This window comes from Schistosoma haematobium, chromosome 6 (genome assembly GCF_000699445.3).
Source record: "Schistosoma haematobium chromosome 6, whole genome shotgun sequence".
NCBI classification, from domain to species: Eukaryota; Metazoa; Platyhelminthes; class Trematoda; order Strigeidida; family Schistosomatidae; genus Schistosoma; species Schistosoma haematobium.
Window position 1 is genome coordinate 3,290,306 of NC_067201.1, and position 25,661 is coordinate 3,315,966.

A 25,661-nucleotide genomic window follows, 5' to 3' on the forward strand; every position below is an offset into this window, starting at 1 on the left:
TAAATTTAAATGATTTTCAACTTAATAAATACAATGATTCAAATGAATACATGAATTGTCATACTTACCATCACAGCATAATCAAGACTACGAATTAAACGTCGTTTAAGGCGTTCTCTTTTAGAAGATGTATCAATGGGAATAGGTGTAATTGCTTCTGTAGATTGACTACGACTAGAAGATTCTGGTATACATGTATCCCGGCTAGTGGAATCTTCATCTATTCTACTGTAATCATCACTTGTTAGATTGAGAAAACGTCTGGATCTACGAGCAACAGAGCATTTCTTTTCGATTTCTGCACGAGCAGCTCTTGCTTCTGCTTTTTTAGCTTCTCGCATTAGTCTTCTTTTTACTAATAGACGACGTTGTTGACGTAAAGATCGTCGGATACTTCCTTCAGTAGTTGGTCCATTTTGATTTGTGTCTGTATGACCAGAAGAAAGAGATGCTTCTCCAACATCATAAAAAGAAGTTAGATCTTCATTTGTTTCATCATTATCAAGATCCATCTCTGTACGATTCAAAATGTTTGAACTCAATTGTTCAGTATCATTGGGAGCTAATACATCATTTGTGTTAACTTGACGTCTAGTTCTTCGACGACGTTGCCGACTCCACCAGCCAATATCAACATCGATATGAGCTGACCATTCAGATTCTTCAGATGAATCATCTTGATCATCAGCATCATCTTGTTCATCCATCGGAGATAAAATCGAGGTTGAAATTTGATTTGATTTATTTTGAGGTACTGTTTCAGATCTAGTTGATACACGTAGAGTCTTAGTCGAATTTACTTCATTCTAAAAACATTATGAATCAAATAATATTGTATAATAATAATCAAACTAGAATAATCATCGAAAGGTGAAGTAATGTCATGTTCAAATTAAAAAAAACTAAGACAATTACAAACATTAATGTAAAATGACATTTATTATTGAGAACCATTATTGATTTTGTACTCGTTATTTTAAACTGGAAATACTCAGTTACATCTAAGTGCATCCACTAATGATCATCGCAAGATTCTCAACATACTACTAATAATTCAGAGAAACTTATGAAAATACACTATTGCTATTTTGTATAAAATATAAAGTATTTACAATTGATTGATCAGCGGGTTGTGATCAAAGTCATGTGTGCCAAGTGCTTCCTGGTGCATATCGAGTTCTATCGACAAAGTTGCAATGTGCTCACTGATCTATGTGACTCAACATCGCGTACATTATATTCAGATGTAATGTGATGGTTGGAGGTAGACGACAGGGAACTCTGTACCAAAATTTCCTGCTATTTGATACTCGTCATCAAGGTGTAACTGTAATATGGACGATCAGTTCCCTAAAGATTATTTCAAGATTACCACCGCCTTACGAAATCTAAAGCGATTTAATTAGTCTAAAATATTAGCAAAATACGACAAATCCAACCATTGTAATTTTGTTGATTTTTCTTCAGTTGCATACAAGTTAATAATGACCATGCGACTCACGCATGCTAATTCGCGTATAGACAAACTACATTATATAAACCTAGAGTGCTAACGAGTCTAATCTTCATGATTAATTAACTGGCTTGATGGTCAGCTAACAATCTGAGATCGACTTGTAAAGAAATGACTGCATGCAGAGCAAAGGACACGCTTGAATTTGCGGAAGTAGCAGACCGAAAAAATGTATCATCAAATAATCTGATGGTCTCAAGAAATATGTATTCACTGTTTCACTTATATACTTTTGGAGGAAGTAATTGACCAATATTAACCAACATTCAAAACGTATATCCATACTACAAATGCAACTCAAAGAATTGATATGAATAGGTGAAAAGTTCAGCTTCAATAAAACAATTATTTATACTATTAAACAGATGGTATGGCTATGCGAAATTTTATTGGGACTGGTTCGTGCTGATATATTCGTTGCCAATTCGGAAAATAAATCACCACGTGGTATTAGTGAGACTGTACTGTGTAAGGTACGTTGGTGATACTTTTGTTTGTGTAACGACATAAATCTTATGTGAGAAAGTTTACCAGTTTAAACATTCTTTAACAATCTCCTTAAACAATCATAAAAACCTTATAACTTTAATTCTTAACTTCTTTATTGCAAACATTTTAATGGTTAATGGCAATTCATTTCTTTAAATTGAACATTACATTAATAGTTAGTAAGGGATTATGGGAATTATAGAATTTCATTGAAATCACGAATAGATCTAAGTTCAACCACTACTAAAAATGGACAGCCATTTTAGAATAGTAAGGGACGCCGCAGAAGCGCTTATCCAAGACCCTGAACGTGGAAATTGAACTCGAAACCTTAGGTCTCACACGTGAACGCCTAACCTCTACAGGATTGAGTCAGCATCCATTAGTATTAATGTTTAAATCCAATCAATCCACGACATTGTGCAATTGTCTTCTATTGCTATTGATGGATAACTGTCTCACACTTGATATGGGTTCACTCCAATTGTCAAAGCATCTCACTAAAACTCCGGAAATTTCATCCAGAAGCTATATTAATGACAAATAGTTACTAAACCTATTAGCTTGTATTGCCGTTCTTGTTTTGTTTAAATTTGTAAAAGAAATGATCAATGACTGGTGGTCGGTGTTCAAGAAGTATCAGTTTCCTTAAGATTACAGGTAAGCGTAGCTGACGATTGCTAACTAGATGAAAAATTAGCTCCAGGATTTCGTGATAACTAGATCTAATCAACTAACATTAATATGATACTTTATTTGGAAAGTTATTCTTTAATCGACCGGTGACTGACAGAAATAAACACTTCATATGACATGTTTACGATACAGGTATTATCATGAATATATACAGTGAATATTACTTTCATCAAATTATTAAACACAGAAAGCAGGAGGTAATCAGAATCTCATTTTTTTGTACGTGTTGTTATCGTTGTCATGCTTGATATGAACAACATACATATTAATAATGATTCATAACGCTGAAGCTGACACTTGCAGAATAGTGAACCATTTTTCTAAATTGTGAAATAAGTCATATTAATTCAATGCATCATAATCCAGAGGCATGAAACACAAAACACATATATTAACAAAATATGAATCTAGAAAGGAAAGCAACCGAAAAAGAAAGAAGGACTTAGCTCAACTAACTTTTGTTTTCCTTAAATATGTATGGAGAAATGACGGACCAGCAATACTGGAACTGTTCGATTCATTCAATGTATCATCGGAAATATTATTGAATTGATTTGAACAATGATTTTCCACCGGTGATGCATCTGTTTCTTTATTTTCTTTGAAAATAATAGTTGATGACAGATTAGTGGTTATATGGTTGCTTTCATTATTGTAATGTATTGATGATGATAATGAAAGAGAAGAGGATTTTTGACAAGATATTTGTGATTGGCGGAAACAATTTCGTTCTGGTTGCATAATAATAATTTGTTCAGTTGAATGTTTTGAACTATTAAACTATTAGGAAAAGAAAGAAAGAAAACGAAATGAATGAATGAATGAATAGTAATTCAATTGATTGATTTGAATTACGAAACAAAAGTTCCTATGACATCATGTTCATACTATATATTTTCAAACACAATTGAAACTTCTTATATGTGAATAAACGATTACAGCACTACATCCATTCAAAAGTGCTTGGTTAAAAAGGTTGCATCAAGAAGGCACATATTAATAAAGGTGAGTATTGAAAGGGGGAATAACGTTTGTAATGATGTGAAATATATATATATATATATATATATATATATCTCTGTTCTACGACAAATCAAAAATGTGGTTTCTTAAACGTCTAATGAAGCGGTTACTTTCAGCAAATGCTGTAATTTATCGAACTTGATAACAAATTGCTATTTTAATTACCCTAGTTACGTTATCTCGTACGTATATTTCGAACAGTTGGGAAACAGTATATTTAGAAAGATGCTTTTGAAAATTCCTGAGAAATATGTGGTGAGATTCATTTTGAATAAGCTTTGAATGCTAAAGCATAACTTTTTTACAAATTAAAAAATAACGTGCTATTCCATGAAGATAGACTAGTGTGGATCTATCTTCGTAATCTCCTAGTTTGATACGTACTGCTACATCCTTATACTTTACAAATTGCTAGACTCCTGAAATAGACTGTTCAATTCTCAATCCGTTTAGACTGTTCTTTTTTTCAGAGCACGAATAAACTTCCACGTACTTGGATAAACAGCACCAATAGGCTGGCTAAAGCCTCTATGCCGTGTACCATTGCATTGTTCGCATTAGGAAGGACTTCCATAAGATAGGGCGAATCGATTCATATTTCAAATCATTACAAATAGTATTCCCCCTTTCAATGCTCAACTTTAATAACATGTGCCTCTTAGATGGTCATCTTTATCAGTGTGAACCTTGTGGTACAATATGAGTGCTTTAATTAAAGTCTGAATAGCTAAGTTGATATCATTAAATGACGAATGTCAAAATAAAAATAAACTTCAAATAACCAATCTTTGTATGAAAACTTACAGAAGGACCGTGTTAGCAGGTTATAGATTGAATTAATATATGTTCCATGCAGGATGATTCTGAGGCACGCTGATTGACCCATTTCTTAGTCAATCAGCGCTAGAAGAAATATGTGTATAAAAGATAAATTTACTAACAGTTTTCTCACTGCGATGGTCATTCCCAACTAACTTTTTTATTTAAAATATAATTCGTTCCTGTTATTATTTTGGGTACTTTTCAAATGAAGCAAAGTGTCTGAATAATATTAAGTAATAGGAGTCGGGTCTTTAAAAAAAGATCTTAACAGACTGAATGTAAGTAGAAATGCAATATTACATCAAAATTAACTAAGTCCGTAAAACCTCTTTATTAAAATCTAATCAATCATGAACAATCCAGAATACAGTGAATACAATCTATATCACAACATCTTTGTATACCCTATGGAACCACTAAGTGATAAGCGTTGAATTAGAGCATACAACATAGGAATAGTCAAATATGAAAAATTGGTTGACAAAATTTTGCTGCTCAGAGAACCTCGATGATTTAAATCCGTGTCACCCACATCGAAGTGCTATACGGGTTAGCAAAGGAATAGACGGATAACAGAATAACAGATATATATATGAAAACAGGTTGGGAGGTCGTTCATTGACTCCTAATGCAAGCCATGAGTATTGGTGCAGAGTTCTTGGTTTGAACTCGCATATAATAACTGTAATTTATGCTTATAGAAAGTTAATTAAATAATTAACAATTAACAGTAGGTACATTCATTCCTATTGCTTCGCATAAAAATAGAATACAATAACATTCAATACTTTCAACTTTTGACAAATAATATTTACGTTTTTGCATAAAATAGTTCATCAGTATAAATAACACATACTTAACAAACGTTTCTTACCTCGTCTCCGAAAGACACAACAGGTTCACCACCGGCAGAAAAGAAGTTTCTTTCATCTTCATAACGTTGTTGCTGTTCAACGAACTTTAAACTGAAAGGAATTGATTTAGATTTTCAGTAACGAGTTAACAAGAAATATGGAAAGATTCATTTATAATGAATATGGGAATAAACACTTATTAATTATAAATTTGTTTACTTGGTTTTGAGTTAGTCGAAGTGTGATAGATATTGATACTACCAGAACAGTGTGTTTCGAACCTGAAACCAAGTACTCATATGCATTAACCACCAGCTAGTTGGAGAACAGTAACAGTGAACGTGGCAAACTTAAGGTCCCAGGGTGATTCCACTGAGATATCATGACAGCTGGGTACTTCTCTCAAACAACCTTGCTACAAAGAAGGAATTGATTAGAAAAGGTCAGAACTAGAAGAGTACAAATTAGTGGTGAGAAAGTTAGGAATATATTTCAGTGACAACTAGACGATGAGCTAGTCAACCGTGAAAAATATATCCTGATATAGCTTGGTGTGATATCGGAAAAGCTGTAGAAACAGAAGTAATACCTGCTAGTAACTTTAACCAAAAGATTAGAAAAATCAGCAAAGTATACAGAACTGATAGCCGCTCGGAAACTCATTCCATCTAACACTGAACACGATGAGGAGCAGAGGCAGCTTAAACATAGGTTGATAAAAAGTCTACGTAATGATCGTGAACAGTGGTGGGTGGCGAATCATAAGAGATGGGAAAGGTAGAAGCGATAAGTAACAGTAGACAACTGTTCACACTTAATAAGGAAACGCGTGTTGCAAATACAGCTGTTAGTGAACATTTCTCGGAAAAATATGGGACTATTATTCCCTTTCAATCCAGGAGATTGAAACTAATAGCAGAACACTTTGATAAACAGTCCAACTGGCCTCCAGTCACACTTCAATTGCACACTATATCCAAACAACGTGAATGGCAAATTGATGTTAACCCTTCAACTCTTAGTGAGGTTGAAAGAGCGAAAAGTAATCTAAAGAAATGAAAACCAGCAGGACCTGATGGACTAACCGCTGAGATTTTTAAGGATAGTTGCCTAGTCTTTGCAGCTAGGTTAACTGAGATTTTAGCTATGATCTGGGAACTGGACATAATCCCATCTGACTGGTTTCTATCATTGATGGTCCCAGTCTGTAATAAATGACAACAATTCTCTTGTGACAATCAGAGAATAATTAGTTTAAATAGTATTGTGTCTCAAATATTAGCCTCAATAGTACTTCAACATCTAACTAGAGTATCATGAAGAGCGGACCCGAGAAAAACGGGCTGATTTCAGACCTAGACGCAAATGTATTTATTGTTATTTGAACACATAAATACTGGCACAAGGGGGCACCAGTTACATATGCGCCTCACAAACCTCATTTGATATGTGTGAGGGCTGTGATACTGCCCGGTTGCCCAAACCGAAGCAGGTCGTTTTCTTAGAGGGCTGCCCCGGAGCCTTCGACCAAAAGGACCTGGAGCATCGTAGGGAGATGCAGTCCCATGGTAGCCGGTGACCAACGATTGGTTCATACGCCATTTGTTCCTTCAGGATACTGGAGCCAGTCCATGTGCACCATTGGTTTAGAGTCAGGGTTTCCCAACTTCCTTAGGTGGACTCTCCATGTCCAGGGCATTTGGGGGCAGACGCAAGTGTACAGACGAAATATTAACCCTTTGGAAGGTTCTAAAACACAGACATAGTTTTCGACGTCCGACAATAGTTGTATTCCTTGACCTTATGCGGCGTTCGATTTTGTTGATCGTGAGGTTCTGTTGCAGTGTCTGTCATTGAAACGTGTATCAACGAATTATGTTAGAATTTTACAGGCTCTCGATTCGAACACCACTAATCGAGTCAGCTTATGGCGGACTGTGATTGGAATTGGTTGGTCAGGGTTGCCCGCTCTTCCCATTTTTATTTAACTTCGTCATATACATGGTTTTAGGGAAAACGCTCTCATAGTTTGACTTTTCAGTAGTTTATATTCAATCAGAAGATTCACTTGTTGACATACAATACACAGATGATATATTCCTGTTTAGTAAGGACTCCGAATAAAGATAGTCTTTTGACGACCTTAAGCAACAATGCAAACATGTTTGGTATTCGGTTCACTCCCTCCAAATGTAAAATGATAATTCAGGATTGGTTTGCGTCACGACCTGAATTAGTGATGGGAAGTGAAGTATTCAAACGCATAGACCACTTCACTTATCTTATGAGTCTCATCAGTACTGATGGTCTGGTGTCTGACGAGATTTCGAAGGCTCGATTGGCTTTTCCCGACTTGCATCACTTGTGGCGTAGGCGAGACATTTGTCTGTCAATTCAAAGGTGAGTTCACTACGCATCAGTTCTCCCTGTTCTGTTTTATGAGGCAATGAGTCTACATCAACTGAGGTGGTTTGGACATATGTTGCGTATGCCCGACCACCGCCTACCTCGACTGGTGTTGTCTTGTGTAGAAGTAAGCAACCAAACCAAAACATGGTATAAGTCCTTGAAGTCACTGGCAATTGAACTTAACCCTGTTAGTATGTACAGACTACCTGGTTGAGGTCGGCATGATTATCGTAATCAATGGTTAGACTTTGGATGACATAGATCAAAGTCGTTTGCAATTACACAAGTTTATCCATTCCTTGTCTTCCCACAAATCCTGATATTCTAAATTTACTATAGCCCTTTTTGTTTTGTTAATTTTGCTAGGTTTGAAGCGGTTACGAGTTCACTTAGACTGCGAACGGAACAAAGACTCGGTGACCAAAGACCAACAAGCTAGCTATTCGACGCGTCCCAGACCCGCCAACTAGAGGAAGAAGTCCAAGCTTGGAATGGGGAAGTATATTCCGCAAACAGCCAGAAACGAGCGATAACAACAAACACAAACCAAAACGTATATATACAGCACAAAACCGTCCTTGGAGAAAGTTACAAAATAGCATACTAAAAGACACAACGGACCAATAGCATTTAAGATTCTCCTAAGTGGGAAATATGACATGAAGGTGAAAAGAGCGCTTTTGGACCGAAAACAAAGAAATTCAAATTTTCTAGATAAAATTACAAAATTAGGTCCCTTTCCAAGTGAGTTTTGGGGATCTAACGTCCCCAACAAATTTATATTTACTTTTCTAGTCGCATCTTAGATGCTTGATCTTTTCTACAACCACTGATTCTATTACTACCTCTAATATTGAGATTTTCCTGACAACACTTCTCTGTGCTAATGGGGGTATGGAAACATGAACCGATGTGAGTACAGGTTCTATGTTGTGACTGGTCGATAAATCTGAAAACAGGATTTACCTTGTTCATGACTGATATAATCACTAAAAAATGTGAAATAATCAAAGTTCTAGTAGTTCATATTTAAACTTAATGTAAATGCGTTAGCGAATATGGCTATTATAAATATAGATTAGACAGCATCTATAGGTGACATCCTTGTAGATTCAAATAAGTTTACTATTAGGAAGATTTGAGTCAGTTACCACAAATACAAATCTAATATATGTATAAGGAATTTCCGAATAGTCGCTTTCACTGATCAACATGATTTTCACAACATTTTACATCAAAAAAGAGAAATAATGAAAGAAACAAAAAGCTGAACATAAAATGAACATACACTCAATGGTCTCTTGATCAGTCCAGGATGTCATATCTCAAAAATATTACAGAGACGTGAAACTGACAGAATGAATAGCAAGAGTCAAAATAACATTACAACCAACGATAGTAAGACTCAACATTTAGAATATAGTTCGAAAAGAATATATACATGAAGGAATATTGAAACCTAAGATTAAGAAAAACGTACATATGCGCCATAGTGACCGATTTTCAGTCTAATCACCCAATCTTTCTATTCACTGAACGCCATTATTTTACGGACTCCAACTGGGTGATTTGGACCTATTAACAAGCTTCAGTTTAACAATTCCTGATTCTATAGATATAAAAAATGACTACCCACGCACAAATTAATAAAGTTGTCAAACAAAAACGTCTAAAATTAAAAATGTACAATTGACAATGATAATGAGAGATAGACATAAATACCTACTTCAATTCATTTGAATCCAAAGGTTCTATCAATGGTGTTTTATTAGTTAACCATGGTGAACACCAAAGATAATTTTTACCATAAATCGGTTGAGTACTAGATAATTCAGGTGTTGGACAATAATCTATTGGAACATTTGAACAAAATTGAATATCATCCACAACAATATCTTCACCAGCTAAATAAATAGTAGAGTAAAGAAGGGTTAGGAAAATAAACAAGAAACAACTACGTGTTAGATTAATTTTACAAATATTTTTATACTATAAATGAGATTAGAGCACTGTTCTGGTTAGTGGTCTGTTATGTAGACTTTATCAATCTAAACTGATCAGGACGGTGTCGAAGGTAGAATGGATATCTTTTCTATTGCTAAATTCAGTTAATTTTAAAACCTTTTATACCTTCACTGCATTCAAAATATTTTTTAAGACTTTAATATATACAAGAGTAGTTGCTCAGGGATTAAGGTAATCGACTTTCAATCACCCTGCTCTACATACTCTCGTTCGATCAATTGAGTAGTGTATCACTAGCCTTCATATTTAGAGGGTGGTTTAAAATCAAGTATACAAACCTGTATTTAGTAAATGAGTTATTCATTAATAACTAACAGTGATAACATCAATTATTGATTAGGGTCGAATATGCATGAATCAATTCATTAATGAATTCTTCTATCCGTATATTTTCATTGTACTAATTAATTTATTATGATTTTGCATTCAATTAATACAATTATCCAGTATGATGAATTCTTTAATTGATAATTATCGCTTTGTAATTGAATTAATTTGGATAGAAATTGAAATCTTCTAATGGTTTCTTTCAATAAAACTTGAACTTCTCTATCTCTTTTATATGTGTGTGGATCATTAATGTTGAAGTTTTGTAATGTGTTAATCGTCCGGTCTGTGTAATTCGCATAGATCCTGTCAGTTAATAGAAGAAACTTTTAAATTACTGAATCCCATTAAAACAATAACAACAACAACAACAGATTACAAGACACATTCAACATGACTTTAAAAAATCCATTATCAGTTACTTGAAAATACTACTATAGTTTCAATTACTCACTTTCTTCATCTAATGTGACTGATGGTAATAAATCTGATGGTTGTATTAAATGACTACGACCTGGTATTTGTAACTGACGTTTTGATGGATATGGGAATCCTCTTAAATTGGTCAAATAACCCGGTGGTAATCGATGAAATGGTACACCGCTAGGTGCATGTATAATTTCATATAGTACAGCTGGAGGAGGTCTATAACGAATGATTCGACCAGAATTATTATTATCATTGTCATTGTTATGATTATTGATTAATTCCCTATGATGATTATTTTGTGAATTTTCTCGTGATAAATTAACTCGACCGTTTGATGGTGAATTAGCTGACTGTTGAGCTGGTGGACTTCCTAACGCCTGTAGAGTATTTTCATAGATACGAAGTACGTTAGAATTAAAATTACTATTGTTATTAGTATTATTACTACTACTAGGATCGGGTACAACTTCTCTCCATTCCGCTGTATCCAATTCCCAATGAAGAAACTGTTCATCAACTGGTGATGGCTGGAAAGAAAGTGGCAGGTAAATGGAACAATGGTAATAATAATAATAATAATAATAATAATAATAATAATAACTTGTAGGATATCTTCAGCAAATTTAACAGAAAAAGGAAACAGTAAATAGCAAAGATCAAAGTGTTTAATGTTTCGCTTCATCACACTGTTCAATGAACGATTACTACTTATACTCTTACTACCTCTACCACTACGGGATTTGAATTGACAACTACATCTCTGTGCTAATGTGGTATGGCAAGTCGAACTGATGTACGTACGTACGAAGTTTTGCGTTGTTACTGACTGACTGACTGAGAAATTCATTGTATATAATTATCTAGTCACTTATTTACGTTACTTCGAGACAATACGCAGTCGAATAGCGTACAACTTGGTTGTACAAAGTTTACATGAAATTCAATCATCATAAAATATTCATTTGTACAGCCATTCATTATTCTGGTATACTATATAAAATGATGCAAACTTTTAGATTAGAATCTATAAACTAATCGTATCCTATAATTAGAGAAGTTATAAGTTATACGAATTCTAATAGGTCACAGTGTAATAGATTCCCTCATTTCTCTCTTATTTCCATGACATCATTAGCTTAGTAATATCCATTTATACTTCTCACTGTTAACTTTTATTCATTCTTTTTTTGTAATACATCTCTTTTAAATACATTTCTATGACTTTTATTTCTATTGTAGTTACGTATCTATAAATTGTCTTGTAATTGTTGATGAATATAAACAACAGACTTATGTCAAAAACTTTGTTATTTATGTAGATAATGAAGTCTAATAAGCAAAAAAGAGACTATTGTAAGTTGATTGGTGATATCCTAGTCAGTCAGAGACAACGTAGAACTTCGTACGTACGTACATCAGTTCGAGTTGCCATAGAGAAATATATTTGTAATAAAGTAAACAATTAAGATTTAATAAACACTTTAGTAGCCATTAATTTAGTTAAACAATAAAGGAGTGAATGACCAATAAATAATAACTACATTATTCAGATTCTTAACTATAAGACTGAAGATTTTAAATAGTTCTCTGTTGTGAAAACTAACCAGTAAATTCATAATGCTTTATGCCTCCCTGTCTTTTTGAATAAGCAGAAAACTAGGTAATATATAAACACATCCAGTCTTACCTGAATATTATATTTACATGATGAACCAGTTGTTGTAGACTCGTCTGCCGGAGAGAATAAAGACATAACACCACTTTTAGTAACCACAAGAAATCCAACACCTTCAATGGTAGGTATTGCACGACAAGCGGTTATCCTTTGCATTTTTGTATTAGACAATGAACTTGTTCTAGTAGCAGTATTATTCAACTGAGAACGAGATCCTGTCAATGCACGATGAGAAGATGCACTATTAGCATAATTGTTACTACTACTAATAGTGCTATTAGTAGTATTGTCAGTTAGCAAATCAATTGTGTGATTTGACGGATCTAATGCAGATAATTGTAGGTTATCACGAGTAGTTCTACGATTGACTGCAGTTGTATTTGCACCAGACCATATAGGTTGATCATCTGGTGGATTGTCAAAACGCCATACTAATCCTTGTATGATATCTAAATCACCAGGAGGAAATCGATAATGGAATAATAAAGGTTTATCTATTGATTGGTGATTATCTTCATCATGTTGTGGGTTTTGTTGAAAACGTCGAAGATTTGAAATATTCCACAGTTGAAAACGACCATCAACTCCACCTGTAGCTAAAATATTCTCATCAAATGGTGATGGTGATACAGCGTGAATTGCACCTTCATGTCCCTTGGTTGGCATTTTTTTAGAAACATAAAAAATGAAAATTAGAACTATTAAGGATACATAAAACATTTAAGGTATTGTCTTTCAAAAGAGAAATGAATAAGCAATGTTTTATTGAAGTGGTTAATTAATCTAATTTAGAAAGAATAATATAAACAAGAAATTATCTGGTATAATGGAAATGTACGTTATATTTACTACAAGTAAACTTTGGTACAATTATCAAAAATATAGGCTATACAGAATAAGAATTGATAAACGTGTGAGGAGATAAACAAAGAGAAATCGTGATGGGTTGATAATTGTCATTAATCCTACATATTTTTCTATAATGCCGCGGCTTTATGTCATAATCTGAACGCCTTTCAGATTTTCTATGCAGTCCTAGAATTGGTGATTAATGAACAATGTAGAAACCACTAGAATAACATTTGCAAAACATGTCAGTCAGTCATTCAGCCAGCTACAATGTAGGACTAGGTACATATGTGCATCGATCCAAGTTACATCTCATTAGCACAACAAGATGAATACCAGATTCATAGAAGTAGTTACTTCAATGGTAGTAATATATAAAAGAAAGATTGCATATAATGACATAGTACAGGAAGAAGGAATTAGTTCGTAGAAAGAAAGATATGAAGCAATTTTAATCTTAGTTTAAGGGAAGATAGAGAGTGTATGCAACTACGCCATTGTGATCGATTTTGAGCCATATCACCCAGAGTCTCCAACCGTTGGTTACGATAGTCACGCGGACACCAACCAAGTAGTCTGCATCTACCAACATGGCTTAGACTAATACTCTGCGTCTAACCTCATTATTACTTACCCGGTGATCCCAGTAGATGCGAGCAAAAACATGTCCAAATCACTGAAGTTGGTGTCACAAAATGGTGACACTAATCGACTTATCATCACTGCCTCTAAGCACACATTCCTGAATTTCAGCATTAATAGTGTTGCCAAGTGATAACATAAATACTTCGGATGATCAGATAAAGAGGGTCATTGGATATCTTTATTTTGGAGATGTCAGGTTTCATAAACATACAGAAAGGCCACTCAACATTTTACAGCTAAACCAACATCAAGACGGTACTAAAGATGGAGCAGGTTGATATAAGACTCTCAGAAACTGTGGATTAATTTCATATCATTTTTTGCCATAACCTATAAGAAATATTCTGAAATTTTTTCTTCGAAATATAAAAAAGAAAGTACTTCCACTAACAATGAGGAACTTACTTAAGTGACAGAGTAACCTTAAATTACATCGATGACTGAGAAAAGATGAGGAAAAACTTGACCACATAATGAGATTTGGAAAAGACTAATTACCGCAAACAATAAAGAAATATTTAGGTCCGGTTAAAAAAAAAAGTATCAATGTAAATAAATAATGAAATTTCATAAAACGTTATGTATAAATTCAATCTACTTCAATAATGGTGACCAATTGCCCACTATGACCAAAATATATATAAACTGATCCATTCTTCATTGAAGCAATTAAGTATTGATCATGTATTGACCAAATTAAAAGACAAGGTCGACATTTCACCCTGAAATAATTCATAAAATACAGAAACAATTATGCACAATGTCACTGAACAAAAAGTATATTCTATGTATAAATCCATCTAGAAAATCATTAATTTTAATAAAAGTAGGAATAATCAATTTCGTAGCCTGTTGACACAGTATTAAACACTACATGAATATAACAGAATAACATGAATCCATTTTATTTTGTGATTTGTTCGTAAACATAGGAACCATCTTTTCTAGTTCTTCTATACTTTTATTACTCTTCATGAGTTTTTATTGATGAGAACTTTTCCGATATTTGTAGGTATCCATGCCAAGGTTGGACGTGCTATTTTCATATATATTCCAATGAGTAGGAAAATTGTATTTCTGACGTTTCGTAAATATTTACTCTGAAGAAGTGGCTTACCTTAAGTCATGAAACGTCAGAGATGCAATTATTCCACTCATCGGGATATAACAAAAAATATATATTTATTATTTTACGATATCATAGTATGTAAAATATGTACGCCAATTTCTAATTTGTAATCAGCTGAAGAGCAACCGTGAAATGTAAGTGAATTCATGTTAGTCTACTACATTCATCGTGCTTGTTTTCATCAAATTTACCAATGGGAAATGATGTATAAAACTACTAACAAACTGCTGTTTCGTACCTATACACAGAACTCAACAACAACCGTAAATTTTAATTCATTCTTGTATTGATTGTTTGAAACCTCCCATTGATGTTTAGGACTATAATTGACCAATCTCTTACTGGCATATGTGCATCCTGCGCATGGCCTCGATATTGTCCCGAGTCTCAAGCATTATATAAGTAAAGGTAGATAGTAGCTAACAGTGGAATCTAGGACGCGAATTTCGTCCTATTTAAAACTTCACCCCATTGCACAAGCTAGTGGCTATCTGGACTTAGTAGCGAAGTGGATAACACGGCGTTTGGAGCGGAACGTACTGGGTTCGAGTCCAAAAGTGATGCAGGTACATCCAGTTGAAGAACCCCAAACAGGAAGAAACGTAAGTCCTGCTCATAAAACCGTAAATCACATTTTCTAGTAACTGTAATACTTCTATACAACAACACTACAGTGTGATAACAAAGATAGCTGTCAAAAAGATGATTACTACGTTGAATCTCTTATTCTATAATTAAACGGCAATTTTGAAACTATTTAACGGGCGTGAAACTCTGTTGTTTAATGATATCTGTCCAATGAAATAATTCACACTTTACATCTTATCTTTGGTAACATTGTGTTCTCTGAGCTTAACTGTTTGACCGAGAAGCTTTCATTATCATCTTGGACGTCATTCGAAGGGTCTCAAAACCCTTGCAGGGATTTCTGAAATGAATTACATATACGGTAGGATAATCGAGTTTCGAGGGTGATTTTGTGACGACACGTCTACTTTCCCGACAATCTTTGGCGAAGTTGTATGGATAGCCATTTTTACAGAAGACGGTTATGAAATGGATTTTTTCAACCCTCAGAAGCTTTTCGTTTACAACCCAACACAACTTCATTGCATTTTATGGAGAAAAAGTACAACAGATAAGGAGGTTAAGTGAACCACTATCCACAAAATAGTATCTATTGGGCTCACTACGTCGGACAAAAAGCACACCCACCTTCACCAATGTACACATGAACATAAATTAGCAGTGAAAAGACATGACACGCTGCCAATTATATCAATTCATACAACAATGATTGCAAATCTGATTGTGTAAATGTAAGAATTAGGGACAGATGATTAAAGGTCAACTGAACAAAAGATTTAGCGGAAAATGGGAACGCAAAGATAATACAACCAATCGATAAAAAGCTTATCAGAATGAAGTTATTTGGTGCATATGGACAAAATTTGAAAGGCCCATTTCTATTTAAATTATGTCCTCACGATATGTTGTTCAGAATGGCAAAAAAGCTTCACAAACAAGCCATTCACCTCAGAAAATGTAACACCTAAAATGTAAGTTTCTTCCATTATTTTAAAATAGTTCATAGATGACAATCAAGCTTCAACAATCTATCAGCTCAAAAGGATAGATAATTAGTGGTTAAACCACTCTTCTAACGATGAGTAGATCCCATGTTCTAACCTAACTGCATGTAATTTTATTTGCCTAGAAGAGTGTTATCACTAGCCTGCAAACAAGCTGTGTAACTAGATGTGAGGTAAGTCAGCGTGAACTCAATACATGAATTACACTACAAATATTATCTTAAGATTACTATTTCTCTAGAGTGTAACGCAGACAAGGTGTTGTGCAACTTTATACTTTTCTTACTTTTTAGATTTTCCGAGCAAATACAGATACCCTCTCTTTTTGGAAAAATGGATTACGGATACTAATATTTCATGGAGTACATGTGCTGTTGCCTAACTAAATTCCATAAGTGTCCCACTAAACAACATAACTGAGTTGTTTTAGTTTCCATTTTTAACTTTTTCGTTCATGCGGTTTTTTCCAGAGTTTGAATTCAGATGGAGGATATTCAACAGAATGGAATATACACAGAAGTGATTCAAAGCGCTTATCACATTTCAACACGTTTTGCCTTAGGAAAAAACATGATCATGTGGAATTGTGACAAAAAAGTAGTTTTGATTTACACTACTCTATGTAGTCGACTATATTCTGGTATAGTAAAGTCTTCAAGAAACAGCTACTCCAGCTATTAAGTTTCAAACGGATTAGAATGACAAACAAACTGATCAATGTTAAGACAGAGATTATAGTGTTGAACCCACTGAAGATAATTGAATTATGAGCAATAAATCCTGTGCATAAAATAAATAATCTATGAGAAAACTACTGTTAAAATGAACAGCTAGAACAATTGGTAATAAAAAATCCCAAAAGTACCTTTTACGAAATAGTAACGTCATACTTCTCCATTGACCTGCTTGAAATTTCCAAAGCCAACAACTTCCACCATCTGAACTGCCGGTGGCCAATTTTAATCCAGAATGACTGAATGCTACGCTATTGACACTTTCCTATATTTTTGAACAGTAGTTTGTCAGTTTTTTCAACGTGTGATTTTTAAAATTTGATTTTTAAGTAAAAAATAGATAAAAGATAGTAAAATACAGAAAAACAAAAAATAACTGAAAATACAAAACTTGATTTCTAAAATGAGTAAACTATGAGTTCTTAATGATTCTTCTAATCAATTATGAAACCCAATCATTGTGAGAAGCTACGGTAGATTAGATTTTGGTACGACCTGGGGTGAAAAAACACAGCTCCTTCGCTGTTGTGATACGTTTACATACAACTATGCATTTATAGCCACTATCAAAGAAGTCCAGTTCACAGCCTTCACGCGATAGGAATGCATGGTACTTACGAAAGTAAGAGGACAAAAAGCGAACGTACGAAATTTAAACTGAATTAACGGATACAAAAGATTATTTATTTATTTGATCACATAAATATTGGTACAAAGGGGCACCGAATACATATGAGCCACACAAGTCACTGGAATTGTGTGTGGGCTAGGATACTGCCCGGATGCCCTAAGTGAAGCAGATGGTTTTTTAGGAGGCGACTGACCGAGCCTTTGACCTAGAGGTCTAATTCACAAGGCAGTAGAGCAACGTCAGAAGATGCAGTCCTATGGTAGCCGGTGATCAACAATATGTTCATATGCCATTTGTTCCTTCAGGATCCAAAAGCCCATCTGCAGCGTTGGTCTGGAATCAGGGTTTTCCAACCCCCCTAGTTGGACACCCGTGTCCACCGACCCGGTTAAAGCGCCAGACATTCGCTTCTCATCTTCTCGATTTCGTGAACAACACCCCTGCGACGAGAAGGCAGTGAATAGGACTTCCTGGCAGTGTTCGTATTCACGTGACCATGTAAGAGCATTTCGAGAGGAAGAGCTGACTCCCCCCACCCTAGGCCGTACCAGGGCATTTGGGAAAGTTGGAAAACCCTGTTATTAAACCAATGGTACACATGAGTCCCAGTGTCCTGAGGAAACGAATGGCAATATTAACTTAATTCTGATCGCCGGCTACCGTGGGATGGCATCTGAAATTTCTTCACTGACTTGGGGATTAGACCTCTAGGTCACAAACTCTGAGAATGGTTTCCTCAGAAAGCCACCTGGTTGGGTTTTGAGACAAGGCCAGTATTCCAGCTCACTTGTGTGGGACGTATAAATTCTGATGCCCCGCTATACCAGATTTTGTGAATAAAATAAAATAAGTTAACAAGAATTAGTATCGTAAGATAATAATTAACACTAATAGTATGAATTAAAGAAAGAAAAGTAAGCTTTGCTTATGTATTTAAAATAACAGACTATGAAATGTCAGAGGATTTGGTGCAATATGAAGAGAACAGATCCTAGGTCATTTTTCTCCAAGTATGTAGTAGTGAATAGATAAAATAATAATTAACTCATTTAGCAGGTACTTCGGTACGAGTCACAGGCAGAATATAGGGGTTAATGATACAATGAGATCGCTCAGACTAAAATAGGTGGGGTGGGGTTTGAACTTGCGAGTTAGCGACTGAAACTCAGACACCTTGATCATTAAACCACTGCTCCAACTATCCACTTTCTTGTTTTACATTTGTATTGAATGAATAGGTAGGTGTTAATGGCATCTACTTTTGATATTTTATAAAAAGTTTATAACCTACGTTGAGACTAATTAGAACAAAATCCAAATGAAGTCATCAGAAGAACTGATACACTTTCATGTCTGTTTGTTGTTAGGAAAAAGGGAATGGTAATACAGTGAATTCTATGTATCAAATATAATGCGTGGTGAAAAGAATGTCATATGAATTAAAATGATCATCAACGATTGTCGTTACAGGTGCATATGGCAGTTCGTCACCGTTGGAAAACGTTTTTACACATATTTTAATGTGTTTACATGTTAAACCTTAATATGGCAGGAATTTGTTACAGTATTACACCTCTATGCTGAAAACTCTTCATCGTAACCAAACATACAGTATTGAAATATAGTAATTTTATTATTATGTCTTGAGCCTTTACAATAATCGCTATTATTGTGATTTCTTTAAAAAAAACAGCAGAGGAAATGAAATATGATTGAAGAAAGTCACAATAAAATATGAGGTGATTTTGGAGAGGAATAAAGTATGCAAAGGAAATGATTTTTTATCTTGAATACTTACGATTCACAATTTTATAACCTTCCATTAACAACATAAACACATGAACAAAGTCAATATAGAACAAACAACAGAAAATTGACAAGCATAACATTCCAAGTTTATAACATAACACTTTATACTTACCTCATGAGCAGCCAGTACACCAGCTGGTTCGGGTTTGAGTGGATTCATGAACTGATACAAACGAATACGTTGATCTGAACAACCGGCTGCAACTAAGAGTCCACCTTAAATGATAAACAAATAATACAAGGCAAAGAATCATTCAAATTATACATTGTAAATAGTCTTAAAATAAGTAATACGGGTACACAATACATTAGGCCTACTTGCACAAAACATAAATATTCTTATTCGTAGTGAGGCCCAAACAAAGATTAGAATAAGTAAGACCACGACTGAAGACTAAGAAGCACAGAACAGTCGTCTTACCTCAGTATGAAACTTCAGACTAAATCCATAGCTCTAATATTTTCTCATATGAAGTGAAACAAAGTCCAGCTCCAGAAGATACGCAACACACCATGATTGTCAGTTAACTTCGTCGGTAAACATTTTTATTGAGCTGAGTCAAAAGAAAACCTAGGGCTGCTGAAGGATTTAGATAAGCAGCTTTCAGTAACTTACTACGTGGCCTACTGACTGGACTGTAAAAACGTTAATTAAGCAATAATCTTACTTCAATCACTGACTGTTATGCCTAATGATTATACTGATGGAAGGCAAAAAGTTAAGCCAAGATGATGTGGGCTTAAGTCCTATAGCAATACAGATTTTCCTTTCAACCTCGATTATCATAATTGCATGCAAGTATCAATTTAAAAACCAATGTTATACTTATTACAAAGTCTAGTCAACAACTTAGTTTTAAAAGGTAACAAAATCAATAAAGAAAAACTATTTGGTCAACTCACCAGGACTGACATCAATACATGCAATGGATGGCCAATATATATTTGGTGTACCTTCAGGAGCTGTTGTAAAACGAATCGTAGGAAGTAGTTGGACAGCACAACAAATCCATCTATTTTCAGAATGATTAGCTACATTACCGAACTCATCGTCACGATGAGCATGATAAACGGTGTGAATATAAGGTATGATGTGAAGATAACCACCAAAGGATGATACTATGAGCATACCAGAAGGATGATTAACATCATTCGAATTCGATGAATCTATAAAAAAATTGCAAAATTTAGCTTAATGATACTTAGTCAACTTCACGAAGTAGCTGTGCTTAATTTAAATTGATTTACGATATTTCTACTCCATAATAATAACCAAGTTTTATCTCAACAGTTCAAACAGACTTATCGTCTCAATGACCTGCTGCTGTTAACTTAGAACCAAAACAGAAAACCAGGTTATATCTAGTTGGTGAGTAAATATAAGTAACGTTTACAAGACTATAAGCATGGAAATTTACAATTATCTGGAACACATCTCTAAACCATCCTTAGTTCATAAATAGCAAGTGATGTTCACTTCTTATAATGAGGATATGAAGTTTTGTAGTGAACGAACACCCAGGTGGGGAAGACCAACCTATTGTTTAATGCAAAACTATAATGCTTTCGTAAAATATGGAAACTATACATCAAATCCATAATCCGCATGTCCTTCATCTGTCGTTCTTTACACGCTCCACGATTCTTTTAATCCCATTGTTATTACGACTACTTTCCGTTAATATCGATATTTAAACAATCTGACTGAGTTAAATATATTGTGCGAGGGTTTGTCTTAGTACAGAAAAATAAACATTCCACAAGTACAAATCACTAGTTTAATGCTAGTCAACTAAAAGGATGTATTATCTTTCTTTTGTACTCTCAAAACTACGATTTTACTAGTGACAGCCAACATTATTGCAAAACAGTAACTATTTTGAAGTTCATTAGTTGTGATTCCTGACACTATATGATTAAAACAATACCACTCCTATCAATAAACTGATTATTTGATACACTCACGTGTACTTTACGACTACTTTTAACGAGTCACCACATGCAATGGATGAGGATACAGGCTTCTCTTAGCCCTGTAAAAGTACTTTCCATTCAGAGTGTGAAAATTATATGCTATACTTACGAACACTTGCAAACTGATTAGGTGAAACTTGTATAGATTGTGTATTATTGTACAGTCAGACGATTTCATCCCCTTGTCCAAGGTTGAAACGTTTGTTAGGAGGTAACAGACCTCTACACCAACACCACCGCCACTACCTACTTCCTATAGAGGTGCCTTCCTAAAATTTGGGAGGAATAGTGAGGTTCGGCAATCCCACTTGATACCATTGCTAGATTGAGACAACTGAGAGGTGACATGCCCCCACTTTGCCTAACGTTTGTATAAAGATCCTTTAAGATGACAGTAGACTTCTCAAGCACTTTTTCAACACAACCTTGAAGAGGGTTGAAAGTAGAACATTTGACCCTCATGAATTACAGCATTTCAGAGTTTGAAGTCCTTTGTGAACCTCTACTTTGTTGGGTAGATCAGCCATTAACGTTCGGGGAGAAAAGGATGGTTTGATCGATGTTTCTGGGGTAACAGACCAACTTGATTTTCCTTAGAATAACTCTAGCCAATGTCCGAGACGCTTCGGATGTTACTAGCTAGCATAACATCAACATTACAAATTGTTTAACTGACATGAGAATTCTCAGCTATTGGCTCAAACGAGCTGCGACAGCTTCTATAAGTTATCAAAGACAGTCGCTGCTTCCAACTCATTAGCACTCTCTAAGAATCAAGTTTTTCGGTCCTTATGCAAGGCTTGTGAGATTTCCTGATGCAAGGATTTAATGACATCTATCAAAGTCGTAGTTTGTTGGATTACACCAACCTGCCTCACAGTCATGAGGAGTCTTCAGGAACTCCATGATTACAAGCGGTAGCCAGCCTTAAACCTAACTCCGTTTGATATTTAGCCGATATCAAGTCATTGACGCCCAAAAGTTTGCCAACCATAAACAGAACAAAGTAAATATATCAGCCAAATTCTAACATTACCAAGATTACTTTCAGAATCATCACTAACCCTGATTTTGACAGTGATTAATTCTAGACTACTCACGAATAAGGAAACATTTTTATAATCCACCTATGACCTGTTTTATTTTTTGTCTTTAGCCCACTTTACATAAATCACACATTCCCTCATATATGAGCAATTTCATGTTCATGATCTACAGGATTGAGTCTCCTGGAAGATCAATTTTAACATCATAAGCCAATTCTCTTCATTTTAAAGTGACAGTACGCAATTTAGCTTGTGAAACGTATTAAAACTAAGGTCAAATTTTTATCAAAAACATCGATTATTTCCGCTCGAGAAAATAAGGATGGGTTGCAAAAACGAAAAAACTGACTAAATCATACAGTCTAGAACAACAAGTTAACACTTTGAGACGAAGAAAGCACTAATAGGCAATCTGATACTTTTTACCTTTGTTCATTGGCCCCAATTTTTTAGGTACATTGAGGAAAGCGAGACCAGACAGTACCCGATTATTACGTGATCCACGAACAGCTACTACTGGTTGTCCAGTTTTCAGGCACCATATTACTAGACAGCAGTTTGAATCTATTGATGCGAGCAAATGGTTATCGATAGATACAGTTAGTTCAATTATTTCAGCAACATGACCTCGAAGAGTATGGCGTAGGGTACATGACGGTGTACTTGATCCTTTTACAGACCAGATTTTAATGGTGTAATCGTCGGATCCCTGAAACAATGGGACATTGAAGTGAAAATTAAAATGTCTTCGCAATAATTAAATACTGTTAAAGACCACAATCAAACTAAGTAGCTTAATAAACACTGGGATTTCGGTCAGCCTGATTTTGTGATAAGACAAAGTCAAATGATTTGCAAACAAATAATACAGTGCATGTAGTCATATGATTAACCTTGTCCGAGTTGTGGTAGAATGATGGCGACTACTCTACAAGATTCAGCCGAAAGGCTGCTTCCATGGACGTATCATACTAACTGTCGATGAATTTAGTGATTAATGTCATATCCTAATCCGGAAACTACTAGCATTCTACCAATTTAATTTTGTCCCAAGCTGAATTGAGACCATACGTCAAAAAGCCTAATAGTTTGGCGGAGTAAAGAAAACACATCGGTTAACAAAAGTATACGCAGTGGAGTATATGGGGACGCAACAAACAACCAACGCTATATTCTATAAGAAATATTTGATTTATTTTCAGATTGTTTGACGTTTCTATTGCTGCGAGACAACCCCAAACAAATCGGTCTAGTTATCTTTGTAAGTACTTAAATATAAACTAAAGAACATGATACACCAGAGCCAATCAAAGAAGTAGTTTGTTGAATGGGTAGAGGTAAACATCCGAGTTTTAAAGAATCCCTCGACATTATTTATAAAAAGATACAACCTTGATAAATATTTTGCTCAGTACTCATTTCAAGTATCTGAAATAAGAGCACTGGAAACAGTGTGCATTACTTATAAAACAATGAAGCCCGTGAAGTTAACAAACCGAAATAATTCAATTAAACTTGTGCAGGAACAAAACATTGTTAAACCTACTGTGAAAGCGTAATTCCCACGCTTATCAAACTCTAAACAATAAATTGCCGTACGGTGAGCAAGAATGTGGAACTGCAGCTTTGAATGCTGATGTAAATGGTTTATTAAAGGCCTCCGTAATTTTTTGTGATCTTCCGAGACTATATGAAGATCTAAAAGTATATAAAATAAGTGTTTAAAACAAGCAACCTGTGCGCCTTGTGCTGAAAGCCTTTTCAAATTTATCTAAAAGAGATTAATTAAAAATTAAGATAGGCTACTTTGAATTCCGATTAGGGTTTTTAGGTGGGAAGCACATCTGTTACTATCATGCACTAACTTTACCAGCAGCTGGTAATATTCAACCAAAACAGACGGCTTGCTTAGATTGTGAAGGCTATTCTACAACAATAATGATCATAATTAGAAATACAACAAACATAGTTATCAAATGTGTTGTCAAATGGGACACCGACAGTGTTGATACGAGAAGGCAACAGCTAAACAGTTGACGAGAAACAAACAAACCTACTTTGTTATCGTCAATGAATCTTTTCAAAGACTAAATTGTCGGAACTTTAGAAAAAAAATAGCCCTTACCTCAGCCGCAATATCACACCCCTCATCTTCTAACAGCTTCACTACCAAGAAAAACAACTCTGAAAAAAATAATCCGAAAGCTTTGAAAACACACCGGCTTTTATATCCATTACGCGCAACCCTCAGTACTGTTATACTGATTACTTTATGCCACAGTATACCCTTTGCATTACAAACGGCCTTGATGGGTTTTGCGCCATTTATCATTGTCCAAGCGCTTCAAGCTTCTGTTCAACAGGATCTTTGTTGAGTAGTGGGTACCTAAACATGTTAGGCAAGAAAAACTAAAATTTGTTGGTGAAATGAGTATCGTCAATGCAATGAGAAGACGAAGTTTATCAGAATTATGTGATACATTTTCGCAATACATTTCGAACAATCTGATCACACATATATTTGTTAAAACGTCAACTAGACAGGTTAAAGGTAGGCCTTAACAAGTTGTTCGAAATTTATTGTGTCGATATATCACATGATTCTGATAGACTTCATCTCACTGCATTATCAGAATTTATCAAAGAGACGAATTGTTTTAAAATACATATCACCAAATCACTCTGCTTGGTACGGAAAAGTGTTTCGCAAAACTAACAATTCACTATACAAATTCTTGGAGCCTAATAAACAAAGTAAAACAGCTCGTAAACTTAGTGTTGTAAAAAAGAGCCTCCTCTAGTTTCGAATCATAGACATGGATAACTCTGGGGGTAAATGACCATAAAGTTTAAATTATTGGTTTTTTCTTTGTAGGACCAACAGACTAAGGCATCGTTCTTCAGGTCAACACAATCAGCACAATATTTATGTATAGAAGTGAACTATAAGAACCATTTTGTTCATGGATGACGGCTCATTTTGACGTTAG

The 25,661-nt window shown here is 34.8% G+C and overlaps 1 protein-coding gene across 2 annotated transcripts in view; it reads right to left on the minus strand.

Annotated features, from left to right (window-relative positions):
* Positions 1 to 25,000, minus strand: part of MS3_00000565 (uncharacterized protein) — a 46,607-nt gene extending 21,607 nt beyond the window's left edge. For both annotated transcript variants that reach the window (XM_051208281.1, XM_051208280.1), the window contains exons 1-18: positions 24,891 to 25,000; positions 24,797 to 24,855; positions 24,729 to 24,758; positions 24,637 to 24,696; positions 24,478 to 24,598; positions 24,407 to 24,442; positions 24,218 to 24,369; positions 23,098 to 23,380; positions 20,555 to 20,818; positions 19,764 to 19,867; positions 17,343 to 17,476; positions 14,355 to 14,478; positions 12,275 to 12,916; positions 10,613 to 11,114; positions 9,533 to 9,710; positions 5,418 to 5,508; positions 3,155 to 3,478; positions 69 to 806 (exon numbers count right to left, since the gene is read on the minus strand). In XM_051208281.1, the coding sequence (XP_051065288.1) occupies positions 69 to 806; positions 3,155 to 3,478; positions 5,418 to 5,508; positions 9,533 to 9,710; positions 10,613 to 11,114; positions 12,275 to 12,916; positions 14,355 to 14,478; positions 17,343 to 17,476; positions 19,764 to 19,867; positions 20,555 to 20,818; positions 23,098 to 23,380; positions 24,218 to 24,369; positions 24,407 to 24,442; positions 24,478 to 24,598; positions 24,637 to 24,696; positions 24,729 to 24,758; positions 24,797 to 24,855; positions 24,891 to 24,906 (3,858 nt within the window). In that variant the 5' untranslated portion in view covers positions 24,907 to 25,000. The remainder of the gene's footprint in view (positions 1 to 68; positions 807 to 3,154; positions 3,479 to 5,417; positions 5,509 to 9,532; positions 9,711 to 10,612; positions 11,115 to 12,274; positions 12,917 to 14,354; positions 14,479 to 17,342; positions 17,477 to 19,763; positions 19,868 to 20,554; positions 20,819 to 23,097; positions 23,381 to 24,217; positions 24,370 to 24,406; positions 24,443 to 24,477; positions 24,599 to 24,636; positions 24,697 to 24,728; positions 24,759 to 24,796; positions 24,856 to 24,890) is intronic.
* Between the last annotated feature and the right edge of the window lie 661 nt (positions 25,001 to 25,661).